We start from the raw sequence: 25,011 nt of genomic DNA, 5'->3' as shown, positions 1-25,011 counted from the left end.
ACGTTCTAGGACATCACCACTTCTCACCAGCTCTCCTGCCACCACCAGGGCCCACCTGATGTCCGACTTGGCCTCCACCACGGATCTCCCACGTCCACCCTTTCCTCTTGGTGGACTACTCTCAACACAGGGCCCAGGATGGTCCCTTTACAAAATTAGTCCAAACACACCAACTTCTGCATAATACCACCCAATGGCTTCCAGAGAAGAGCCACGGAAGTCAGAGTGACCCTAGCAGCCCTGCGTGATCCGGGACTCCAGAATCTTCCTCAGCTTATACCAGGGACAGAAGTTCTTCTGGGACAGGGATCCTCTTACGCCTTGCTCATGGGCAGATCCTAAGCTCCCAGAGCCCTGCAGGACACACAGTCAGAAACTAGTAAATACTGACTGAATCAGTAGCTGCAAACTACAATCTCCTGAGAGCTGGCCTATCGGTGAACTCAGAAGGTCAGGCCCAGGACACAGGTCCAGCACACTGGTTGCTCCCGGCGTGAAACTCACATTCACCCAGTCCTCTGTCTTGGGAGAAGCAGTGAGCAGCAATCAACTCCTGTCCAATAGCTGTTGGAAGGTCACCGTGCACAACCAGCATCTGAGGGGTAATTTACTAGGTCAGAAGTAAAGCAAATGACTGGGATCAGGAAGCGCAGTTCCTACGTTTCCAGTAGTAAGCTGAGCTCACTGAGCTGAGTTTCCTTAAATAACCATTCTTCTGTGAAGGCCAAGTGACCAAATTGGACTCTCGTCACTCCCCTGGACCATCCGGTGAATCTGAACCCAGATGGGAAATATCATTTTCACCTGATCGCCAAAGCCTCGACACACTTTGCAAAGGGAGAGATCTCTTTTCTCTTTTTGGAAGAAAGCACTGGACTCACCAGGATGAAGACGGTGAAGAATATGACCACGATGGCAGCTGTGATGAACAGCTTCTTCCGGGGGAACACGGCGGCCGGGAGGAGAAACACCAGGGCGAAGCAGATGGCGCCTCGGAGCCCTCCGTAGGCGATGATGAACTGATCCTTGAAGGTCAGGGGAATGGTCCGGAACCAGTTAATGACCTGAGTGAGGACAAAGACACCTAGGAAGAAAGACAACCCAGAAGGAAGTGGAGTGAGGTCAGGATGTGCCGGTGTGTGGACTTGGCTCGTTTTCTGTGTCTGTGACAGAACCAAGTATTTAAGAGCCAGCCTCAAGGCCTTCCCCTCTTCCTGTCTGAGGAGCACTCCTCGGTTCTCGGCTCTGCTCTTACCACTCCAGGTGAAGTGGGGAGAATGTGGAACCCCAGAAGCCCAGGGAGGCGAACTTGACTTACAGCAAAGCCATGAAGATACTTGGGGAAGAAAAGAATATACAAGGAAGGAGGAGAGGAGAAAGGAGGAGAGGAAGAAGGAGATGAGGAAGGAGATGAGAAAGAAGAAGAAGAAGAAGAAGAAGAAGAAGAAGAAGAAGAAGAAGAAGAAGAAGAAGAAGAAGAAGAAGAAGAAGAAGAAGAAGAAGAAGAAGAAGAAGAAGGAGGAGGAAAAGAAAGAGGAAGGAGGAGAAAGGAGAAGAAGAGAGAGAAGATAATGGAGATGGGAAGGGAGAAGAGGAGGAGGAGAAGAAAGAGGAGTAGATAGCAGTACATAAGGAAGGAGAGGAAACAAAGAAGATGAAGCCACAGCTGTAGCACACAGGGAGGGACCAGAAGAAAGCCCCATTGTGTCAGCGTCCTTGGATGTTTGTAGAGCAAACAAGTGCTCATTACCCAGCGCTCGCCAGATCAGACAGAAGGCCAGGGTGAAGCAGACAAAGGCCCAGTTCCACTCATGGTTCTTCCCCACCGTGGACACGCCCATGAAGATGAAGATCAAGGTCTCGCTGACGCTGCTCAGCATCTTCATGAAGTACTTGATGGTCGTGTAGGACTTTTGAGACACATTTTCTTCCACGTACTTATTCATCGTCATGGCACACGCTGTGATTCTAAATGAGAGGACACGGCTTCTGTTTAGAAATGACAAGGATCCTCATCCACACACCAGAGTGGACACCAGAGAGCTGAATTAGCATTTGACCCTCTACCCACGACCACAGGATGAACTGATTGATTTTTATAAGTGAATGTGATTTGCATATGAACTTTGTAAATACGATGATCCCCGGAAATGTTCATTAATGCCAAGACTGGAACCATCCTGCTCCGTCCAGTTTGTTCATCACCTCAGACTCCTCACCCAAATACACACTTCCAAAAGTCCTTAAGCATCAGCACATCAGCATCTCTCCTTTTAAGCCTCAAATGAAACAAGTTCAAAATAAATCTGAAACCCATTGTCTTCCTATAATACAATTTCTTCTCTTAAACTCGATTCCTCTATTATCCAAAGTCCTAAACTATTGCATAAGATCCCAAACTTGCAGTTGGAGTCTCATTGGCCTTCTCTCCTGCCCACCTCCTCATATGATTGGGTTCCTGTTGTTTTTGATTCTTCACCCTGAATATCTCTTGGTCTCATACTTTTTTTTTTTTAATCCCAACACCATAGTTTTGGGTCTCATTTCTGTGTTATCTATTATATCTACTACTGTGAGACTCAAAATGTCTAATAGGCTCCGGGAATCCCTAAAGGAAAGAAACTATTTTGCTTCCCCCCCACCCCCAGCATTTGGTTCCAAAACTTAGGGACCTTTATTCCACTCTCATCCTGTCTATTTCAATGTAGAGCCTTTGCACACTCTGGGAAAAGACCCAGTCCCCAGTCCTAAGTTGGATACCCCAGGCTCTTCACACACTGTGCTTGGTGGACAACTGCAGTATCACTAGCCCCAAGCCTGATGCTCATCACATGCCTCAGCTGTCTGGAATTTGCCAAATGTGCCCTTGCTCTTGGTTACCTTCTTGCCTTCTTCGCACCTGGCCTCCTCCCTATCCACTATATCACCCTGACCAACTCAGATGCCATCCGCAGAGGGAAACAACCCACACTAGGGTCCATCTAAGACACCTATGGTAGTTACTATAAAGCATCAAAAGGACTTCATTGTCTGAAGGTGCTGTAAAATGGAAGAGGAAGACGGAAGGAAAGTGAGCCACCCCACCTTCCACACAGTGACGACCAGCTGCCAGTTATGGTATCTGAAGGTTCCCACATTCCCACAACTCAAGAGCCACAGTGACCCCACATGCACCTCCCCTCTCTGCCCCGCCTCTTGGTCCCCCGAATCCCAAGAATATATCTGGTACTTTAAGGAGCTCTGCCTACCTTGAGCATCAGAACAGGCAGAAGGAGGCAGGCCTTAGGGTACTCTGAGTTAGGGCAACCACCTATTTGTTTCACTGCAAAAAACAGACCTGTTTCTTGCATGGAAAGCAGGTGTGTTTATTCTTGTGCCCCCTATTAAAATAAACAGATTATTCTACCAATGCAAAGATCATGACTTTAGCCACAATGTCACTGCCTCCAGAACAAGTAGGTGTTTCTTTTAGCCTTATGTGAGTAGAGAAAGCACCATTTATGTGATTTCCCAACAGAAAGAGTGGCCTTATTAAATGTGCTAATAAATTTCAGCAGACACACACACACACACACTCTCTCTCTCTCTCTCTCTCTCTCACACACACACACACACATACACACACATTCTCTCTCTCTCTCTCTCTCTCTCTCTCTAAAGCCTTTGCATATCTGAGGAGTTATCTAATAATAGTCCATGTTCACAGCACCTTTACTATGTGCCAAGGTTCTGTGCAAACACTTTGTGTGGATTATGTCAGTTAAACCTCATAGCAAGTTTACAAGGCAAGTTCTATTATCATGCTCATTTTTATAAATGGGAGAACAAAGGCAGACAGAGGTTCAGTTACTCAAGATTACACAGCTCATAAATGGTGGTGCCAGGGTGTACAGCAGGCAGTCAGCTTGCAAACAAGTGCCCGTGCAGGATTACTTAACTCCCACCCTGCCCATATTCTTGGTGAGCCCAGTGGTCTATGATGGGAGGGGTCTTCCTTTCCCTGACATGCCCTGAATCGTCCATTCTCGGGCACAAGCCTGTGTTCATTTTCTGACTGCTGGAATCATCAACAACCACCAATGTAAGTTGTTTAGAACACACACTTATCACCTTCTACCTCCAGAAGTCAGAAACCAAAAATCATTTTCCCAAGGCGAGGCTGCGTTCCTTCTCGGGAGTCCCAGAGAAATCTCTTCCTCACTTTTTCTAGTTTCTAGAGGCTGCTTAAATTCTTTGATTTGTGGTTTACATCACCCTGCTCCCCTAACCACATCTCCTCTGACTTCAATTCCCCTCCCTCTCTCTCATGAGAATCCTATGATTACTGAAAGCCCCCTGGATAATTCAGTCCAAACTCCCTATCTCAAGATTCTAATTTCATTGGCAATGTCCCTCTTGCCTTGTGAGGGAAGATCTTAGCACACGTTCCAATAATTAAAATATGGACATCTCTGGGGGCTACTAGCTAAGGTGTATTGCTAAAAATTTTCATCATTAATACTTTGGCCTAATTTTTCTTTAACCAGACTATATGGAAGTAAGATTTCCAAATATAAAATAACAAGGGCAAAAGTTAGAATAAATTAAGAATCTGAATGGGAACTGTTTTGTAAAGAAAAGACATATACACATCTCAAGCCAGTGGGCCTTTCTCAAACACTGAAAGTAGAAAATCAGTAACAGGTATTTTTTATACTGGTTATTTTACTCCTGGAAACTCTTTAATTCTATGCAAAAGGTGCTTCAGATGGGGTGTGCTGTGAAGTTAGAATATAGACAGATATGGAGAATAAAGGACACCAAAACACCCTTTACCCAGTTCTACCCTGAAACTTTCATTTTACATAATTAAGCAATGTTAGTTATAGAGTTGAGGCCCTTCTTCCTTCCTTATTTGTATCAGATTACCTGAAATACACCCTGGACCACAGTGATCAGCTGTGTAATCTTGATTAACTAAACCTCTGGCTGCCTTTGTTCTTCCATTTATAAAAGTGGGAATGATAGCAGAACATGCTCCCTTAAACCTGTTGAGAGGTTTAACTGACATGACCATACAATGTGTTTGCACAGTACCCAACACAGCAAAGGTCCTGTTAATGTGCACTATTATTAGATAAGCCCTTGTTTCTTACATCCCTCTTGGATTTTGATTTTTTTTATCATTTGAAAACTGATATTCACAAGTTTGAGAAATAGTGCTTTTTTTGTGAATGTACTAAACACTTCCCTCTCAAATCATGCACACATCATTTATTGGGCAAGAAGTAAACCATTCGGGCAAAATCTCATCTTTAGTTCACTACATGAGCAATTAACAAACATCCCTAATTAGAAATGATTGAAAGCAAAGCTTTGTTGCAGGAATAATAAATGAATGAATTTTACACGAATGTCCACAGGGTCCCTTTCCATTGCTTTTGTATCATTAACATGACACCAGAAGAGAGGCTCATGCTGGCCAGGCACCCTGCTGTAACCTGACACAGTTTCCTACCAGCATCACTTAGTAGGGAAGAACACCCCAGGGAGGTACCGGAGGCCCTGGCACCCAATAGCGCCCTACTCAGGAAGTGTGTGCATGTGTACAGCACTGAAGCATCTTAGGGGGCAAAAGTTTCACAATTCTCATTCTTGTCTGTCATGTAAATCTGACACACATAACCACTCAAGCAAGGGACCTGGAGGTGTTTTCCTGGCAAGAGATTTTTGTTGTTGCAATCTACTATGACCAGAAGTCAAAGCACCTCGCCTTCACTATGTTGTAATTACACTAACTTCAAATGAGCTAATCTCTCTACAGTAGGGAGGTACAGGCAATACATTCTCCCAGGAACAGAGAAGAATAAAACTTTTGTCTCCTCCAACACAGTAAATCAGATTCCCCATCATTTTTCTAGAAGAATCACAAGACAATTAATTAGAGAGTTGGCAAAAGGTGTGGGCTAGGGTGTGCCACTCCTCAGCTTTACCCAGTTTGGAGGATGTGGCCAGGAGTGTCCTTGGGTACTATCTCATGTCATGGCATAGTACAGTAGCATGACGTGGAGAAGTGAGATTTCTTCATTCCTCATCACATGAAGATTTTATACCTGAAACCCACAACTTGTTACACTCATTCTGTAACATCGATGTCATAACATCCACACCAAAATGAAAGCCTAAACTCATTATGTTTTAGAAAATTCTAGTTGAATTTCTTAACCCTGAAGTGTTCTATAGGCCTTTAATATTCCCAGGATAACCTTGATTTTATTAGCTTGTATCCTTGAATTATCCCCTCCCCCTCCACTGCACATCACTCTTTCCACATGAGTTAACACGATTGTGAATAGCAGTTCAATATCAACCCACATTTTCTGAGCATCTTCTGAGCTGGGATCGGGGAAAAGATGAAAGCAAGTTAGAGAGTACTGAACCATCAGGAGCCCTCACTGTAGGGTGAAAAGAGTCCTAAAGAGCCCTCTGTCACACAGAGCTGCATGGTCTAGGGATGAGCAAGGAGAAGGATGCTTTGGAAGTGCAGGGAAGGAAAGGCCCTTTCTGCCACATAGTGGGGACATCTGTGCAAAATCTCCATCAGCAAACGAGGGCTCAGCAAGCAAGGAAAGGAAGAGGGAAGTCAACCGTCCCTCAGTACCTGCAGGGGTTGGGTTGTAGGAGCCCCCATAGAAGACCTGAGGATTCTCAAGTCCTCCTTACAAAATGGCATAATATTGACATATTTCCTACATGCATCCTAGATGTATTTAGATGACTTACCATACCTCATATCATGTAAATATATGTAAGTGGTTATTATCCTGTATGGATAAGGGGACCATGGCAAGGAAAGAAAAGGTTTGCACCTGTCTAGAACACAACAGTCAGGTACAGAATTCACTGGTGGATTCTGCAGGGTTGTTACCTGGGTTCACTGTAATGTAAATGGATGGTGATTATCATCATTTAGGAGATGGAGAATATTTTTGATCTGCACTCTGCAAATATGGAGGACTGACTGTCATTCAAGGAAAAGACGTGGGCATGGACAAAGGTAGGAAGGAAATGAAGCAGTTGGCATCTTCAGGGACCTGCTGACTGATTCTGCTACCTGGAGGAAAGGGAGATGACAATATTCAGAGGTGATGACGGAAGAAGTTAGGGGTGAGATAATGACATGCTAATACTTAAAGTTTAAAGGCTTAAATTTCATTCAAAAGACTGAAGGAGAATATGAAAAATTATATCTTTGATTATATAATTAATATCAAAATTATAAGATTATCTCTAGTCTATATCTCCATCTCTTCAAAGATAACAACCGGAAACTCCAACAAGAAAAAGAAAATTATTTTCATGGTTAGTGCAGTATTTGGCACAAATGCCTTCTGAGTCAGTAACTGCATGGATGGGTTGTTAATAGAAATGGTAGGGTGATGTGAAAAGATCTATATTTTAGGAAGAGAACTCTGAAGGACATGTGGAGGAGAGATTTGGAGGGGCATGGACCTGGAGGATGGAGATAATTTGTTCCCTACAATGATTCCTCATTTTATCTTCAGGATCCATTGTAGCACCTGGTCCATCTGACATTCCAAAACACGCCCATGTTTTGACAGGTGTCAGGTTGCATTTTGTGGGACCACAAGGAGGTCAGTCATGTATAGAATTCACTGGTGGATTCTGCTTTGTTATTATCTTGACTCCCTTTAACATAAATGTATGGTGATTATCACCAATTTAGAGATGGAGAAGTGAAAGCACTGTAATTAGTGGTTTTTGCACTCACCACCAATTGAAGTTTTCTTCATTCCTGTATCACTCAAAATACAGCACAGGGGAAAATCAGGCCAGCTAATACCACCTCCAAAGCCTTCAGGGCAAAGACAGGCTTTCTATTTAGCTATTCCATTATCTGAGTAGAAAATCCCAACCAATACTTTTCTCTATAGTACTCCTTGGCTCCAATAGAGCTCAGTGAAGCCTGCCTTCTATGGAAATTGGTTTTCCTTCCTCAGAATGTGTGCTTTGGGAGAGAATGGGCCCACATTCACCTCTGCTTGGCATGTTTCTGTGTCTGTGGTGGTACCACGTTCAGGTTCAGTGAGTGTTGGCCACGAGTAGTATCAGGAAGGTCCAGAGTGCTTGGTTTAGGTTCTGATCTTCAGAATCAAAGGGATCAGGTTTCAGTGTGGAAGGGGGAGAGTGAAGGCAGATTTCTGGTTGGGAAGTCAATATATAATTACATGTGTGTATACATACTGTTCACAGCAAATGGTAACGAGACTACACAAGTAATTTCTCTCTAAAATACAATTGCCTTTTCTTTTTTTAAAAGTGTGGTCAATTCTCTACTTTCTGTCCTCAGATCAGAACACTCTTCCTGGAATCTGAACTGCTTAGAGTGAGTTAGACCAATAAATTGTTGCAAAATTCATTTGTTCCTCTTCCATATCTGTACATGATCTTTAAAAGTATGAATAAAAGGAAACTATAGTCCAACTAGTACATCCTCAATTAAAACTCTGCAAAATGTGAAGGCATACTCAATGCCAAGAACTAGCAATGATGAAGACAATTAAAAAACTTTTCATGTATTGATTAAAGTCAGGTCTTGTGGTGTCTCAGTGTACACTGAATGGACTCAGAATAAAGTACTCACTCATGTGAAGTAAATTAATTCTTCCAGGGCATGAATTTACTATACAGTGAATTGCCTCTTCCAGGAAACCTGACAACCAAGAGAAAGTGAACTTGACATATGAGAAAATGCAAAGAAAAAAATTTGTTTTTCAAAGAAGGACCCAAGCATAAATACTGAAGAACAAACTTTCTTAAAATACCAAACATGAAATAAGGAAATTTGAAGTATCATAAATGGTGCATCATTCATGTAGCCTAACTGGTTTTGAGGGTTCTCTGGATCATTTTTTTTCTCCTTTATAAATGTTTCCAGTGCAATTCAACTAATGTTTATGTATCACTTATTGGCACCTTAAGGCGATCCTGGCTTCACGGGGAGAGAACATGCAAAGAATCACAACTCGCTGTCAAAAGTGTCAGGCAACATAGGACCCGTGGAGTTTTTTGGGGGGAACTGTTGAGAAAGGCTTTGAAGGGCAGGAGATTTGGAAAGATCTGGATGATGGGGTTAAAGTTCTCCTGGTGGAGAACTCTAGGTGTGTGCTGGAGGGAGGCTGCAGGTGGGTTCTCCATAGGAGGCCACAGTCCTGAAATGGATGTACACACAGAGTACCTCCAGGGCTCCACATGAGCCCTGGGAACATCAGCACAGGCCACTGCTTTCTGAAAGCTCTCACACGTGTCTGAGACCACAGGACGACTGGAAGTGCTCAGGAAAACACAAATGCCTGGTCCCCATCCAAGACCTCAGAGAATTCTCCTGTTTGAGTAGGACTCTGGCTGAGGCCTGGGGTTCCACTTCTAACGATCTTTCCAGGTGATTCCCGACTATGCCAAAGTGTGGGGAAAGCAATTGCGGTTATAGACACAGGGTAGGGGGAAAGAAGGGGAAGGAGGAAAAGGGCTGAAGCTTGGATCATTTTATTTAAAGTTTGATTGAAGGGTGAACATGACGCTAGCGTGGGGGTTGGAGGACTCCTGCGGATCTAATGACACAGCTATCAATTCTTCCTTCCTGGGACTCCACCTGAGCACCTTCACTCTGCTGTATGGGGTCATTTCCTCCCTGCACAGGTGTCTCTGAGCCTTGGGGCAGCTGACCAGCTTAGGGGTCTGACCTCCAGCTTGTACCTCCATGGTATCGTTAAAATATCATCATTATGCCCAGCACGGGGGCACACGTCTGTGATCTCAGGAACTCGGGAGGCAGAGGCAGGAGGATGGTAAACTCAAAGCCAGCCTCAGCAACTTATCATCAGTGGTATGTGTATGTGTAGTGGTCTAAACAGTTCTAGAAGCAGTCTGATCATGTACTCACCATAAAAGAGAAACACAATTATGTCATTTCTTTGCTCAAAGATCTCCCAACTGACTATACAACAAGAGGCCAGGATGGCCCTTCTCACCACCCTAGAGTTCAGCTTCTTAGAAGCAGAAGAGCATTTTTTCCCTTTGATTTCCCTTCTCCCTCTTCCCACAATGTCCTCCTCTTCATCACCGAGGCTTCAACTCTTGGGGGCCAGCTTTCCTTGATAACTTGCAACACGGTCTGCGATGGCCATTTCAAAGTGAGTTGAAGTTCACTGCCTTCTGCTGGTCACAGACCTACTTCTCCAGCCACAAGGGCTGGTCCTATGATACAGTATGATCCAATCAAGAGTCTCCAAAGCCCTGGACCAATCATAGTCTTTCCTTTGAATTTTTTTTCCCCGTAGGTTCTGGCTAGATCTCACTCTACTCTCAGTGACAAGGATTCTGATATATAAATCCCAATCTGTCTGTAACTCTGGTTTTATGCTTTGGAAATGATTGACCTAAAAGATGCCGTCACACAAAGAAAGACAATATTGACGGAGGTACGGTCCAGTGGACTTGGGAGACCCTAGTCCTGTCATCCTAGAACCAGATCCACACCTGTCCACTTCAGGAATTTATTTATTTACATAACTCAGTAAGTCCCCCTTTTTATAGCTTCATCTGGTTCCATTCAGGTTCCCCTCCTTGACGCAGGGCTTCCTTCTCCTGCTGGAGTTGGACTCTGGGCTGCAAGGACACCAGATGACTCAAGTCACCTCAAATAGCTGGGGATAAACTGAGAGGACACGTCACTTGGCCTGGTCTCCCTGGAACACTGAAAGAAGTCAGACCCCATGTGTGACTGAGGTAAGGAGAAAGTGGCCGCAGAAAGAAAGACCACAAGAAACCCCAAGGCATCCAGAGTTTGCTCCCAGCCTCTCCTCTCCAAGGAGACCAACAGAGGAAGTCTCCTGCATCCCACCAGGTCAGCTTCCCCGCTGCGTAGAGGGCGGCTGAGAAGTAAACAGAGGTGGATTAAGACAAGGGGAAGGAGTATCCGTGTCCTCAGAGACCTACTGTGTCGATGGAAGAGCAGTCCTTGACCCTCTGTGTGAGTCAGATTGCTGTCATTGAAATACCCAGAACAAACAACCTAAAAGAAGGAAATGTTGATTTTGGCTCATGGTTTCAGAGGTTTCAGACCATGGTCACTTGGCTCTGTCACTTTAGGCCTGTGTCAGGGGAGCACACGAGAGCCTGTGTGCATGGCAGAGCTGCTGCTCACCTCACAGTGGCCAGGAGCAAAGAGAGAGAGAGAGAAAGGGGCAGAGGGACCAATATCCCCTGCAAGGACACTCACTGCCCCACCTCCCAACTAACAAGGGCACCACAGGCCAGCAACCAACCCTCAACCCAGGGACCCTGAGGGACAACCAAGATGGAAGCCTCATCAGCTGTTGTTCAATTCTCTCCCTTGTTGTTTTTTTTCCCCTTTCCCCTCACCATCTCTTATGTGTAACAATGAGGATGGGGTAGAGAGGGAAGATGGGAGGGGAGGGGAGGGGGGATAGTAGGGGATAGGAAAGGTAGCAGAATACAACAGTCACTAATAGGGCATTATGGAAAAGTGTGGATGTGTAACCGACATGATTCTGCAATCTGCATTTGGGGTAAAAATGGGAGTTCATAACCCAATTGAGTCAAATGTATGAAAGATGATATATCATGAGCTTTGTAATGTTTTGAACAACCAATAAAAAAATTTTTAAAAAAGAAAGTATTTTTAAGCAATACTGCAAAACTTTTCACCTCTCATTTATTATCTAGTTTTACATTATGGCCTACCTAAGGAGAGAAAGTAATATTATTTTGTACGATATTCTTGAAACATAACGCAGCAGTGAAATGATTTTTTTTTTAGGTGACCATAAAGAACAGTCAAGAAAACTGTCTCAGAAGCAACGTGGTGACAGCATTATCCTTTCATGAAAATGCCTCCATTCTTCAAATAGATCTTGGAGAATCAATTCTTAATCCAGCAGCAAATTTTGGAATTTTGGTGTCCCTTAAATTTAACACGAAAACGACTTTTTTCCCCTTACCTGAAGAATTCCCTACTATCCCTGTAATCTACACTAAAGGAGAAAAGTCCTAACAACCTGAAAAACAATATCCAGATGCTACAAGTGTCACCACAGGAATGTGATGCATTGATTTTCACAAGCCAATCATATTCGGAATTTATTGGACTTATGAATTCTATCAATGTATTCTTGAAAATTAACTCTTCTGCTGGTGTGTCACAAAGAGAATCAGAAACACATCAGGAGATAGGGAAAGACTGACCTGCCTTAAAGGCCATCCCTAATAATCTTTAACTGTGGAGTATGCTTCGACTTTTCTTCCCTCCCTCCTTTCTTTCTCTCTCTCCTCTTTCTTTTATTCTTTCTTTCTTTTTTGTTTTTTTTTTTTTTGCTTCCACCAAAAATCAAGGATCTCTTGAGAATAAAAACCTAGTGCCCTTCCTTTACAGCTTCTACTCTTCCTCAATTAAGTGAAAACAAAGATGTAAATATTGTCTTTATGTTGCTGTACCTCTTAGAAGATGAGGCAAGAACATCCATTATTTTGAATGTTGAATACTGAATAAGTTTGCAAAATAAGTTCACACACACACACACACACACACACACACACACACACACCAGCCCAGGGAACCTGTTTTAAAAGTATTTTTCTCACTCCCTTGAGAGTCACAACTTTCCCCCAAACAGAGTTCCACCCCTCAGCCAACTTTGGAAGATGTTTCAATCAAAACCCCTGAGGGCTGCGGGGTGGCTCAGCACCGGGGGGTTGCAGCAGGAGCAAGGCCCTGGGCGTGGGCCTGGGATAACCTCTGCCTCTTCTCAAGGCGGCTTCGATTTGGGGTCTTAAGTACCGCCAGCCACCTGAGGAGACCGCTCCACTTTCCTCTCCTTCTCTCCTTGCCCCTTCCTTCCCAATCTTCCCCCTTCTCAAGATATGTTCCTTACCAAGACCTTCATGACCCCTGATGGAGGGAAAACATTTCTCGGCTATTTTCCTATGTTTTCGAGCTCTACTTTTTTTTCTTTTGCTTTATCACCGGGAATAAAAGTTCCTCCAAGTCTTCAGAAATCCAAATAGCAAAAACTAATGGTGAGTTCTACCATATCCCATCCCACAGAAATAGAATCGGAGCTGTGTGTGTGTGTGTGTGTGTGTGTGTGTGTGTGTGTGTGATTTTCAATTTTCTAGTCACTCTTGTTCAAACATAAGAAAAAGATGAAGTGAATTTTTAAACGGTCTGCATTTAACCCACGATAATGACAGATCACCATGTCATCACCCAATCAATCTCAAAATCACCAATAGTCTACCATCAGTTTTCCTTCTAAGTTTCATAAATCTGTCATCTGTCTTAACCTGAGAGCATTGTTCACTTTGGACTAATCACATTTCATGTGCTGCAAAGCCACTGCTGACTGGTGGCCAATCCTTTGGGCCTGTGGAAATGGAGAAGCGACAGAATTTTTTTGTTTTGTTTTTGTTTGTTTGCTTATCCTTTAAGAAACCAAGAAAACGCTAGGGTTTGTCAAGTGAATCTATTCCATTAAATAGGTCAAGCCATAAAAATAAACACAAATAATTTCACGAGTTATTTACAACCCAGGGCTAAGCTTTAGCTTTTCAGATTTCCTTCCTTCCTTTTCTACTTGTACCTGGCAGTTTAGACATTGATGCAAAAGAAAGTCAAAGGCAATAATATGCTTTCTGATCATTCTTTGTCTTTACTCTCTTCTTAAGTTATATAGAAAATTAAGGGATATATGCAGTTATAGTTTGGATCTTAAATGTCCCTCGGATGCCCACGTCTTAAAGGGTTGGTCCCCAGTCTTTAATGCTATTGGGAGGTAGTGGACCCTTTAGGAGCCAAGGCCTGTGGGTCATTGAGGATGTGCCCTTGAAGGGGGCATTGGGACCCTGGTTGTCTCCTATCTCACTTTCTCTTCCCAGCCACCATGAGGCAAGCAACTTTGCTCCATCACATGCTCTATCATGAAGTTCTCCACCACCAAAGGCCCTAAAGCAAGAGTCAATCAGCGGTACATGGAAATCTCCAAAACTGTGAGCCAAAATAAAACTTTCTTCCTTTTAAGTTGATTATCTCAAGCATTATGTCACAGGAATTGAAAGCTGACTGACACATATATTTTGTTTTTCTATTATGTATCTATTTCCGGCCTTATTTTATTATCCTACCACTTGTTCAGTGTTTATGTTTAGGTGGGCATACCTGATTTTAAAATGGCTTAGTTTTGAAAGGTCTCTGATAAAAGTGAAGATATACATCATAATTAAAAGTAAAGGTATTATTTTTCAGGATAATTGAAGATACAGTGACCCAGTGAAGTATAGGGACCATGGAGGCACAGATCTCAGACTACAGCCTTGACCCCTCCAGCCCTTCCATCCAACTCTCAGCCTGCCGGTCCTTCACACTTCAAAAGATCGATCTAGTGGCTCCTTGGGTTCAAAAGTGTGTCATAAATATGACGTTCTGTGTCATGTTTTATGAATGTTCTGAAATGTTTTTATTTTTATTTTTTTAGATCTTTGAGAACCCCACTAAACATGACCTAGTCATTCTGGAACCTTCTCACACATAGGGTAATGATTTCATATCCTTGAATCTTGAAGAGGCGGTCTCCTAATGCCACACAGCATGGTTCAGAGGAACTAGGAGAGAAGCTGTGGTTGCACCTTGGCTGGAAAGAGCTTCTGTCTCCCTGAGGACACAGCCCTCATTAATCCCTGAACCTAACAGCATGAGGTTCATTTACCTGAAAATTCCCTAATCTCTCTCCTCCCCCTGCAAGAAGGATGCAAATCCACAGATTACCAGCTGCCAGGTGTCAACAATCATTTCCTCCTAAAGCTAAAAGGAGCTTAAACCTGTGTCGAATTCAGATGGTCTTTCAGGAGCTCTTCCACCATCTTCCCTGTCTTGCAGACTCGCTGAATAAATCTTTTTCTTTGCCCCCAACAACTTGTGCTCAAGTCATTGGGCCCTTTTCAAGCGGGGAGTAAATTAGGTTCAGTAACAATGCTACAAGAGAGACGGCAATTGTCCTCTTTATAAAGCAAAACAGGTAGCAGAGGGAATAAGATTGTCACCCTTCAGGAGTGACTATCTCAGTTCAGACAGTTGGACCTGTTCCTAGATCCCATCCCCGAACCTCTCATTCTGGAAATTCCTATTAAATTCTCTTTTTAAAATGTTTTTAAATGTGATTTTTTCCCCCTTTTAATGGACTGGGTTGCTGCTATCATTGGAGAACCAGGGTGCTGGTATCACTATACTCAGTCACCCTCTGGCCATGTTCTGCCACTCTGCAGGACAGTGTGCCTTCAATGTCCCATTAATCAGAGCCCAGGTGACTGTGTGTGGTACAAGGTAAGGACCAGAGCCAGATGTCCAAAAAGGAGAATGAATCGTACTTACAGTTTGATCTGCAGAGATCTGATTTTTAGCCATCACTTGAGGCAGCTGTTAAGGCCCTCGGGTAAACAAAGTAAAATGACCTAAAGTCCCCCATTGTCTGTGGTGGACTGTCAGTGCTTTATCTGAGTATTTTTCTGAATGTCAAGTCTGAAATGCACGGGCAAAGACAAGAATTTCTGGAAGCCTTAACAGGAATCCCTTCCACGTCTCTGGAGAAAGTGCTTCAATCCTGGAAGGTGTCTGTTGCTGTTGATGTGCAAAATTTCTTGTTTGGGGGACGACAGAATCTACCCCTGAACTTTAGGTCTCACGCTAGGGAACCAAACTCTCAAACACACACACACACACACACACACACACACACACACACACTTTACACACTTTTCCCTACTGCAATAATCAATTCCAGTGAATAAACAGGCAGAATAATATTTTTAAAATAAGGATTTTCATCTTCTCTCTTCATGCTTGAATTGAAAACCCTCCTGAGCAGAAACAATTCCTTAACATTAAATTCAGTTCTGAAGTGCTTATTAGGAAAGACCACAAAGAGGAGACCAAACCTTAAGCATGCCCAGAACTCATCTCCCCAAAGCCAGACGTGACCCCATCAGTGTAGTGGCTGTTGGTGGAACACATGTAAGACCAAGGTCTGAGAACAACCGACAGCAGCAACAGCAACCTGCTTCCCATATTTTGCCACCGAAATCAAGACACAAATCCTGCCCGAGCCTTCTCCTACCTAAGTGACTGGCTGCATTTTACATCCAAAGCTAAGTCTCCTGTCACACCGAAGGAAGTTTGTTTTTAACCCCACTACCTTCTCATTAAACCACCTCACTCTGGACAAGGGTCTACCCAAGGTGAGGCTCCTGTGTGCAGAGAACTGGACTGAAGCTGGGGAGCAGCTCAGCAGACAGCCAAAGGCCTTGGGTTCGATTGGATCCCCAGCACCGAGGAGAAGAAAACGGGAAGGAGAAGGAAAGGTAGGTAGAAGAAGACAGGGAGGCCAAGGAGGAGGACAGCAGGCAAGACTCAAGTGGACCAAGTTTTACAGGCCTTATACAAATCCTTGGTGGGCTTTTTAGAGGCTCACCCACCTCCTGTCTCTGCCAGATTTTCCTTTCCAATCTCTCAAGTTTGTCACCACAAGCATCTTCACCTTAAAATTTGTCTTTAAATGGCAAGAAGTGCAATTTGCATGAAATGCAATAGGAATTTCTTAAATTTGGTACGATTTTAGCCTCCCCACAATCATTCATGCTCTAAGAGGTGTGTATATACGTGCACTTTTAATAGCATCAATAAACTGGATTCCTTGGGCCACATGTCCCAAGGTAAATACAGTCATTACCACGTGGAAGGGCCACAACTTACTTCAAGGTGGCGGGGGTGGTGTCACGTGCCACTGTGATCTACACCACATGGAAGCACCACACACTACCAGGCTTTGAATGGTGCATGAATTCCCTGACATTAGAAAATGGCATCACTTCTGAGGACCAAGGGCAGCCAGTGTGACTCTGTCCCTTCATTTGCTGTCATAGGACAGTGAGTGCAAATGGTAACTCTAGACACAAAAATGTTTACGTCTCCTCAATATCTTATATAAGGCTTCGTTCATTGTTTTGGTGCACTAGGTACAACGACAAAATAATTCAAATATACTAAAGGAATTTTCTCCACACTATGTTATAAAATACAAGTTCTCTTTAAAGTCGGAAGGAAAGGCAGTGTTTAGCATCCACCCACAAACCACAGCCAAGAGTTACCTGCGCTGGCAAAAGCATATGGCTCTATTTCTCTCTGATTTCTGAATTTCCAGTACAAATGAACCCAGCACCCTGCCTTCCTGAGTGGTTCAGGATCTGATGCTCATGAGCTTTCTGACCCCAGCCAACCTTGGGCCTCCTGACATATCTCAGGCACCAGGATTCCAATCTCATCCAACTCTTCAACTATCTCTGCATACTATGGATCTCTGGAGAGCCCAGTTCCTGACCTTAACAGCAGGTAAGAGGACTTCTTCACATCATTACTCTTTTAGTGTTCTCTTAGAACATTGACATAGGCACAAATCCAGGAACATATACTAGGCTCTGCACTTCAAGGTCCCCACCCCCACAGACTGTTTCTAGAACAACACTGCTGCAAAACTAGACACGGAGACCCACCCCCACACTCTTCTTATAGACCTGTGACTAGCTGATCCCATATTGCCAATGACACTCTGCAAAGAACAGAGGAAACTGGAAGTCGCACAAACGATATGAATAGTCACCAGGAAGACATTTCATTACTGGGTCAAACTGGATTAATATGTTGCTTTATTTAGGTTCTCTGTGAAACAGGACACCACCCCACCTTCCACCCATGGCTTTCACAACAATGACTCCCACTCTCCTTTCGCAGGGGCCTAGATTTCCTCCACCACAGACCTCATCCGCTGCTGATGCAAAAGCATAAGGTGGAAAACAAGATCATCTTTCGTCAAAGCATCACATAAATCAGGTTAGGAGAGAAATTTCCAGGAAGAACGAGGACTTTGTTTAGAGCAGCAAAATTCTAACTTCATTTAGCAGTCCTAGCTTGCAGCCTAGTGCAATGTGGGGCTGCAAATACATATTTGTTCACCTTTTTTGAAATTGAAAGCTGTCCATTGTTCATTACTAAGGTGTTTCTCACTATCCCTAAGGAGAGTGTGACCATAATATTTTAGGCTTGTTTTGAGAAGTCACATAGATATCCACATCCAAGGAGTAGCTTGCTTTGAAGCAACACACTGAAGGCCTCCGGGGGATCCAAAATGCTACCACTCCTCAGTTCATTTTTGTTTGTTTGTTTGGTTGGTTCCAAGGATGGAACCCAGGGGTGTCTAACCACTAAGCTGCATAGGGCCATGCTAAATTGCTGAGGCTGGCTTTGATCTTGTGATCCTCCTGCCTCAGCCTCACAAGTCACTGAGATTAAAGGTGTGCAACACCAGGCATGGCTCTTCAGGCCATTTTTAGAAGTCAGTTCACCAGGGACAGTCAGTTAAAATGAATGATACATTAACTGATTTTTTTTTTTTTTTTTTGAGACAGGGTCTCACGGAGTTGCTAAGGGCCTCACTAAGTTGCTGAGGCTGGCTTTGAACTTGTGATCCTCCTGCCTCAGCCTCATGAATCACTGGGATTACAGGCATATGCCACTGCAACCATCGATTAACATAATTTTTAACAATAATGTCCTGCTCTATAATTGGATCTTAATATCCTAACAACTAAACGGAAATCACAGGACCACAACCCTTCTTCACTGAATTCTGCTTTCAATGCTTTTAGCTCTTGCCTCTATTAAAATCTATTACAGAACATATTCCTACCACTAAGATCATTCAAATGGATATACAGAAGCAATTCCAGAATGTGTGGAACAGTTTATGTTATGTAACCTTGTTAAGAATATTTTACAGCCTGTCACAAGGACCCCGGGGAATGGTGATCAACCTCACAAAATTCTGGTGTCTAATCAAGATCAACGCCAAGCTCCTTGTCACATCTCATGTGAAACTCAAGAGATAACTTTTAGGTAGCTTTCCAGCGTAGCCTAGATTAGATGAGCATAAATTTGATGTTTTCATTTCTTTATAACAAAGGGTAAGAAAAATCTATTTTCGATTTTTCTTACAATAAGACCACCTAGTCTTTGATATAACCTATTCAATGTTACTATCTTCTCTTTGCATGCATAAATTCAATGGAATATACTAATCAAGGGCTTTTAGCAAAGAAATACTTACGCCATGATGCCTGAGAGATGAAACATTTCAGCTGTTATGTAGGACAAATAGCTGTACAGGAAGACAAAGAGTGGCTCAATCACACGGATATTGTGTGTGAAACGAGTAGTAAATGCTGCTATAAATCCCAGGAAGATGCCAATCAGCACTCCGCCAATTCCCACCACAAAGAAGTTGGCAATTCCTGCAAACACGTCGATGGTCTCAATGGTTTTCATCTGGCAAAAGGATTTGAACAAGTTGTAGAGGACCTGGGGGGAGAAAGACAGCACATTGTCAAGACGCCCTGGGATCCCCTCTGTCTCCCTGGACACGGACAACCTACCTGGCCTTCTAAGAGGGACGCTTCTTCTGGGAACCCAAGAGGAGGACTCAGGGCACGCATTGTGTAGCTACTTGTCGCAAATATTCATATTGTGGTTTTAAACAAACACACACAAATCTTTGATAAAAGTGTGCTGTCAGGAAAACTACTTTTAAAAGAAAAGGCCAGGAGATTCCAGGGTTATTACTTACTCCGAAATCATCCCGTTTTCCAGTATCACCTGAATGAGTATCTGAAAATAGCCCTTCACCAGCCTCCCTCATGACACTATTGTCTAGGAGTCACATGGCACCGAGAATCTTACCAGCACTCCTGTGGATATACTTGCAAGGTCCTATCATGGAGTCACTCCATGGAAGGTGGAAGGGACCCACCCCTCAGAAGAAACACTCAAGTAAAGTAGTCCTCCTCCCAGGTCACCATAGTCCCCACCCCATATCCCATCTCCTCCTTCCTGCAGAGGAGCTAGAAGAGTTCCTTAAATCAAAGAGGGTGTGTGTGTGTGTGTGTGTGTGTGTGTGTGTGTGTGTGTGTGTGCAGGGGGAGGGAGAGAGGGCATGCACAATCTGGACACTCATACATATTTTCTACCTCTGAAATAATGAGTCAACACTGTTGTTTGGTTTCTTGGTTTCTCTTCGTGGCTTTGGGATAGGGAAGACTTCAAGAATGCTAGGCACTTCTTTCATACTGGGTAATGTGCTTTTGACCCTTGGAGGGGGAGGGATGCTGAGTTCAACAGAATAGGAAAGGATGGTTTGAGTCCTGCCATTTTTTTTCCCACAAAACCAGAAAGTCAAATACAAGTTCAGTTTCCCTACAGCTTTTCACCATGATATTTACAACTCTGGGAGCACCTAGGAAGTTGGGGTGAGCCAACTAAAGAAGAGACAAAGGCTGTGCTATACCTTCATTTCAATTCTGAGAAACTCAAAATTGATCCAAGCTGTCCATGGTCAAATGAAAACATAATGTCAGGGGCAATATCAGAATGCAGGTCTCCTGACCTGGTTAAGGTGCTCCAGGTTCAACGTGGACAAGTGAGTCAGAGTCCTCCTGCTAACCAGCCTGTGTGCTGGCAAAAGCCACCTACTTTCTGCTTCACCTGAGACAATTTACATAGCATACCACATTACGGGTTTGGGTATACTTTGTTTTCTCTTTTCTCCTGGATTATAAGTTCCTCGGGATCCAACAATACCTTATGGTTTACATCCTCCATGTTACCTAGTAGTTTCAATAAATGCTTGAAAAAAGTGGGTAATTCCTGAGAAAGCAGTGGGCATTTTCTTTCTCCTGATTATTGATATGATACCCAAGAACATTTAGTATCTTACCATCAAGAAACGACTTGAGAGGAGAATGAAAGAGAATTCCACCCTTGAGGAATTCGATATTTTGAAGATATCATCATTTTCCGAACACAGAAGAAACTGGTTCCAAGCAGCATCTGCTGTTACTTTCAGCCAGAGGCTGGCTGCAGGATGGGAGACCAACAGCAGTGGCTTACAACAAGGGCTTCCTGAAAGGGGGGCAGAGATGGGCTACATACACCCCAAGCCTCCAACTGCCAAAGCCAAAGGTGACAGTCAGAAGCATATTGGAAGAAAGAGAGGAGAGATGGGTTTCCCCGCCATTCTGTGATACATTGTTTCCACCCTGATAGTGTCCCTCTAATCCATTTGGACATGAAAGTTCTCTCCCCACACTCCCTGGCTCCAGGGCTCCGTGCCTTTAGTTTGCACCAGGAGTCTTACTGCTTCCTTTCAATAATGCCCCCTACAGTCACCCCAGGAAACCTCCTCTAAATGCTGCCCTTGCACTTTCCACTCCCAAGATTAAAATCTTTGGTTGCCTGACCCCGGAAGGCCTGATATTCTCCATACACTTGACACACCTTTAAAAGGTTTTTTTTTTTTTTTTACATTTTTATTTCTCTTCAACCCCTGGGTGCATCCTCACCAAGTCTGGGTGAGGATTTCACTACTGCCTCCCAAACCACATTATATTTATTGATTTCTGCCCAGGTTTTCTTTCCTGATGCTTCCCTTGAAAGAAACTTGGTCACTAAACCTGGGGAAATTTTATTGATGTTTTAAGGCACAGCTAACGCTACTGTCTCTCCCAAGAGCCCTCCTGGATGACCACAACCCTTGTGAATCCTCCCTTCACCGTGACCTCTGACAATGCACAAATGGATGCATCCCAGACTGCTCTCTGCTTTGCAATGCACCATCTTGTGTTGATGGTACTGCCTCTTGAACGAAGGCCTCATTTCCTCAACAAAATCAGAAATTTCTTTCCCACACAGAGCCCAGGGTTTAAGTGAGTGTCTTCCTCCCCCTCTCCCTGCCCCCACCCCATCTGGCACTCTGATAAGACCTACAAGGGAGATAAGTGCTCAGGGTCACAGAAGAACTGGCACCAGCAGGTGGTCATACTTTCATCATCCTCCAAAACTGTTTTCTTGGGCAACTCAATCCATCATTCTATCAAAGGTACAATCTACTCTAAATATCCCTTTAGATGTCATTAAGAGTCGTAGGCACTTGACTTTCAGCACACTGGGCAGAAGCTCCAGTTTGATCAATCGCCTGAGATGTCAGCACCACGTTTGAAGAAATGGCTTAGGCAGAAACGTTATCTTGACAACCAGAATGCCTTCCATGACCTCCAACTTGGTTGACACTGAACCTGACATCCGTGGATCAGCTCAAGATAAAATTATTTTAGTTACAACTGGCTATATCTCCATACTTAATTCATTCAACCTAAATCCTTTAATTTTATCCAAGGGAATTGATACAGAAAAGTCCTTTGAAGTTTTAATACATATGTATATATGCATGATATGTACATATATATATGATGTAAGAGGGCTGCTAACATTTCTCCACCAATTCTATACAAAGATGGGCTTGTATTTTTAGGAGATTAAAATTTCAGTGATGACTTTGCTAAATTCCATAGTGAGCTAATTTGATAGCTGAATGCTTTTAAACTGAAATCAAAGTTCTGTTTGTTATGATATATATAAAATTGGGAATTAGTTATTTTTATTTATTTATTTATTTATTTTTTGGTACTGGGAATTGAACTCAGGGGCACTCAACCACCGAGCCACATCCCCAGCCCTATTTTGTATTTTCTTTAAAGACAGGGGCTCACTGAGTTGCTAAGCACCTCACTGTTGCTGAGGCTGGCTTTGAACTCACCATCCTCCTGACTCAACCTCCCGAGCTGTTGGAATTACAGGCGTACACCACTAGCTTGGCTTTATTTTGACTTTTGATTTACAATGTGTACTGATTCCATAGAACCATGTAAGGTAAGGATGTAAACTGCAAATTTTATTAAAGTAGCTCTAGTCCAGGAAAAAAAAAAAAAGGTGTTCAGCACTTTCTTTTATATAAAACATAAATGATAATCACTTTTGCATAATGAATTTCAGATCTATTTTGCTATTTTCAAAGTCAAAATTAAATCATAAGTGGTCATTGCTTACCAATCTTCCTCAAAAATTCCACTTCAGAGTCCCCACTCACTGGCCCCTGGGGTATATCTCAGGGTCTGCCTCAGTGCAAGCTTTCCTGAACTAAGCCTAGTTAAGGGTAGAAAACTAGGAAATGCTTGAGGAAGCTCTTTAAGACTTCTTGGAAAATTTGTGAAACTTCTCAATAGCTGCATTAATGGGTTCTGAGAATGACATTGACAATAACCATGTGAACATGTCACTTGTCTATGGACTACTATGGAAGCAGCAGGATATCTCAGACAGCTGAGAACCGAAAGAATCTTCAGATTTTGAAAAAATTTTCATAAAATATGAACTATAAGAGACAACACAAAAATTCTATTTAGAAATCACCCATTTATTGTTCAATTAGTTGGCCTTTTTTCGGTTAATTTTAATTCATGATACTCTTGGACAATACCATGAAGTTTGATCTACCATGCATATATACAATTTCTCTTGCTTTGAGACATTTCTGTACTAGAATTTCTTCCTTTCACCTTTCCGGGTCAGTATTAGATTCATCATGACCTGGGAAGAGGTTAAGAGCTCTAAAGCTACAATTTTAACATTAATTCTTTTTGATTTACCTAAATCACTCCACCTGCAACTCCTTTACTGTAGGCATCACGATCCACATTTTCAATACCCTTTTCTAGTCTATGAGTTTCTCTCCTAGAGATAAGTCCCTCTTCTGGAGATAAGACTGGAAGAATGAATCAAAGAATCTCCAATAAAACATCTCCACCCCTATTCTTTGAGGACATCTGAGTAGGAGAAAAAGTAATAATTTTGACACCATTGTTCTCATTGTTCCTGACATGTTCCAATAAGTACAGTCTTCTGCCAATTCAGTTGGAGAAACATCAGGTAGTTCATTCTTTGGCATGAGGTCGGGAAACCCTTGGGCACAGCCTGACGTCCTGTGGCCTGGGTTCTGAGAGCATGCGTGCCTGCCAGCCAGTGTCTTGGTATCAAGGAAGGCCCTTTCCTACAGAGCCCTTGGAGTTGTTCTGATATTCTGGCTCTGGCCGTGGACCATGGCTTTCACCTCTAAGCCAGCTGTGTCCTTTCTCTGTCCTTGTCCCCCTTCCTTATTGGAAGGGCAAGCTGTCAGTCTGGCCCACTGCCCTCCCTGGGCCAGGCCCCACTCTCCATCCATAAATCCACAGTGGATGGCTTCGTGCCTCTGAGAGGAAGCTCAGGCCTTGCCTGCTGCCTTAGCACACTCTCAACACTGACTTATCCTGATCCCTTCCTGAAATATGATTCCGGAAAACCTTACAGAATGGATGGAGACTCAGGCGCTTGAGAAATTTTCTGAGAAGCAGGGCCGCAGTATAAATGGGAAGCGTTATGGAACTGGCCTGACTCTGCTGAGCACCCCCAAGAAGGAGTGCAGCAAGGGTTCTCCGTTCTCTGTCAAGTCCCCTTTTCATTAATAGATTCACTCCCAGCACTCCACATTCAAATGTCCACAGTCTCCTTCAACAAGGGTAAAATTTACATACTGAAGTCACTGTGGAAAACTTGATGCCTGGGGAAGTGACAGTGAGTTATAAAATGTCTTCGATATTGGGGCAGTTTCAAGTTAAAATTTAATACTGGTAAGTTAATGACTGTTAATAAATAATAGAATATATGAATTTGGTTTGGTTCTGGGAGTGAGCTAACAGCAATCTTAAACAACCATCTTAGCAGACACTCTAAAAGTTATGGTCAATAAACTTTTAATGAATTGTCTACATAACAATATCCATATAGAATTAATAGACAGCCTTAGAGATGATATTTTAGTTCCAGAGATCCACGTTTGCCGTAGAGTATGATTATCAGAGGACAATGGTTTCTATGCAGGCTGTTGAGTTAGGAGTAACATTTTAAGGGTAGGAGTTAATAGAAAGGGTATTTAAAATTGTTATTTAAATCATGCTTTATTTAAC

General features: G+C 43.2%; 1 protein-coding gene across 3 annotated transcripts in view; it reads right to left on the bottom strand.

The window, feature by feature from the left end:
• The window catches only part of Slc9a2 (solute carrier family 9 member A2), an 85,828-nt gene that overhangs the window by 28,180 nt on the left and 32,637 nt on the right, over positions 1-25,011 (bottom strand). For all 3 annotated transcript variants that reach the window (XM_026408614.2, XM_077791814.1, XM_026408615.2), the window contains exons 3-5: positions 19,230-19,480; positions 1,751-1,968; positions 882-1,084 (exon numbers count right to left, since the gene is read on the bottom strand). In XM_026408614.2, coding sequence (XP_026264399.1) covers positions 882-1,084; positions 1,751-1,968; positions 19,230-19,480 — 672 coding nt within the window. The remainder of the gene's footprint in view (positions 1-881; positions 1,085-1,750; positions 1,969-19,229; positions 19,481-25,011) is intronic.

Source organism: Urocitellus parryii, chromosome 12 (genome assembly GCF_045843805.1).
Source record: "Urocitellus parryii isolate mUroPar1 chromosome 12, mUroPar1.hap1, whole genome shotgun sequence".
NCBI classification, from domain to species: domain Eukaryota; kingdom Metazoa; phylum Chordata; class Mammalia; order Rodentia; family Sciuridae; genus Urocitellus; species Urocitellus parryii.
This window is presented reverse-complemented; position numbering and strand designations above follow the sequence as displayed.